The sequence below is a fragment of the Heterodontus francisci genome, unplaced genomic scaffold, assembly GCF_036365525.1.
Source record: "Heterodontus francisci isolate sHetFra1 unplaced genomic scaffold, sHetFra1.hap1 HAP1_SCAFFOLD_1152, whole genome shotgun sequence".
Classification (NCBI taxonomy): domain Eukaryota; kingdom Metazoa; phylum Chordata; class Chondrichthyes; order Heterodontiformes; family Heterodontidae; genus Heterodontus; species Heterodontus francisci.
Window position 1 is genome coordinate 144,202 of NW_027141106.1, and position 2,095 is coordinate 146,296.

General features: G+C 62.0%; 1 protein-coding gene across 1 annotated transcript; it reads right to left on the reverse strand.

Annotated features, from left to right (window-relative positions):
• Positions 1–427: 427 nt before the first annotated feature.
• LOC137362114 (proteasome subunit beta type-5-like) lies at positions 428–1,399 on the reverse strand. Its single transcript, XM_068026618.1, has 2 exons — positions 1,080–1,399; positions 428–856 (listed from the first exon to the last, which is right to left on the reverse strand). The coding sequence occupies exons 1-2, from the start codon at positions 1,273–1,275 to the stop codon at positions 567–569; spliced, it is 486 nt and encodes a 161-aa protein (XP_067882719.1). The 5' UTR covers positions 1,276–1,399; the 3' UTR covers positions 428–566.
• Positions 1,400–2,095: the final 696 nt, after the last annotated feature.

Consider the following 2,095-nt stretch of genomic DNA (forward strand, 5'->3'; position numbering starts at 1 on the left):
CTCTGCACTGTCGGAGGGTCCGTACTGAGGGAGCTCTGCACTGTCGGAGGGTCAGTACTGAGGGAGCTCCGCCCTGTCGGAGGGTCAGTACTGAGGGAGCTCTGCACTGTCGGAGGGTCCGTACTGAGGAGCTCTGCACTGTCGGAGGGTCAGTACTGAGGGAGCTCCGCCCTGTCGGAGGGTCAGTACTGAGGGAGCTCTGCCCTGTCGGAGGGTCAGTACTGAGGGAGCTCCGCCCTGTCGGAGTGTCCGTACTGAGGGAGCTCTGCACTGTCGGAGGGTCCGTACTGAGGGAGCTCCGCCCTGTCGGAGGGTCCGTACTGAGGGAGCACTGCGCTGTCGGAGGGTCCGTACTGAGGTCACCTAACCCTGATATCCCTTGTGTCTCGGTGTCTGAATTACACTGCTGTAAATCCGCGCACACACATTGGTTTAACAAACAGTTTATTCTCATCGCAAACACCAGAACAAAACTACAGTGGGTCAACACATTATTTCATGTCGGGTCACAAGAGTGGGGGAGAGGGGTCAACACCCCTGGGTGGGCCCTCCCACCCCCACACCAGCTAGGCACACCCCGCGTCCTTGTATATCTGGTGCAGGTCCATGACGTCGTCGCGGCAGATCTGCACCCAGCCGCTCTCCTTGACGTGGTAAAGGCTGACTATTCCGCCGGAGTAGGCGTCGCGGTAGGTGGCGTGGTAGATGGCCTTCTTGGCCAGCTCGTAGGCCTCCTCAGGGGCCAGGTCCGGGCGGTAGCCACGGTCCAGCACCCCATAGGCATAGACGGAGCCCGAACCCACAGAGAAGACCTTGCCCGACACGCGGTTTCCCTCGCTGTCCACGTAGTAGAGGCCTGGAGGGAGAGAGAGAAAGTTAGAGAGGATTGAGGCACACAATGTGACGCCCTGGCAACGACCCGAGTACCCAAGCCATTTGTCACGCCGGTCCAGTATGGTGGGCTATTTGACTGTGGGGGTGGCGCAGTTTTGACGGAACAGCCCCGCACCTGCCACCGGTTGACCCCAGAGACTGCGAGCGATCAGTTCATTAACCCCCCTCCTACTGGTACCTCTCACCTGGGCCTCGCTTGTCCCAGCCGCAGATCATGGTGCCCAGGGACAGCCCCATGCCCTTGTACTGGTAGACCATGTTAGCGAGCAGCTTGGAGGCTGCTGCCACTGAGATCCTCTCTTTGTTCCTCAGCTCGTAGATGCGGCTCTGACGGGCCAGCAGCCTCTCCCAGAAGCTGCAGTCAGCTGCCCCCCCGGCCATGGTGCCCAGCAGGTATGGGTTAATCTCGATCACCTTCTTCACTGTCTGCGAGGCCACGTAGGAGCCGGCCGTGGCCCGGGAATCCACCGCCACGATCACCCCATGGTCAAACTGCAGGGCAAGTGGGGGAGGGAGAGAGAGACAGAGAAAGAGTCAATAGCCAAGCAGGGTCAGCTTCCACAATTTCACCCTCCCTCTAATCAGGAACCTGCCCCAGGCCCTCAGCACCACCACGCTCCCCGTCTCGCCTTCATTCTCTCTCTCTTACCCCATCTGTCCCCCAGTCCCTCCCTCCCTGTCTGTCCCTGTCTCCCTCTCCCTCTGACCGTCCCAGCCCCATCTGTCTCTCCATCTCTCTCTCCCCGTCTGTCCTAGCCCCAACTGTCTCTCCCTCGCTCTGTCCCCCTCTCACCCACCCCGTCTCCCTCTCCCCCTCCTCCATGTCTCCCTCTCCCCCTCACCCCACCTCTTCCTTTCTCCCGTTCCCCCCCCCACTCTCCCTGTCCCCCTCCTCCCCCGTCCCTCTCCCACGACAGGGAGGCCCCAGGCCAACCTCTCGCTCTTCCCCCTCCCCCCCCACCTCTCTCCCTGCCCCCCCTCTCTCTCCCTGCCTCCCTCTCTCTCCCCCTGCCCCTCCCATCTCTCTCTCTCCCCCCTCCCCCATCTCTCTCTCTCTCCCTCCCCCCATCTCTCTCTCTCTCCCTCCCCCCATCTCTCGCTCTCGAACCTCTCTCTCTCCCCCTCCCCCATCTCTCTCTCTCCCCCTCCCCCATCTCTCTCTCTCCCCCTCCCCCATCTCTCTCCCCCTCCCCCATCTCTC

Coding starts and splice junctions, on each gene's coding strand:
- LOC137362114 (XM_068026618.1), bottom strand. CDS start 1,275: ATGGCCGGGGGGGCAGCTGACTGCAGCTTCTGGGAGAGGCTGCTGGCC. Junction 857..1,079: donor CTGGGACAAGCGAGGCCCAG/GTGAGAGGTACC, acceptor CTCTCCCTCCAG/GCCTCTACTACGTGGACAGC.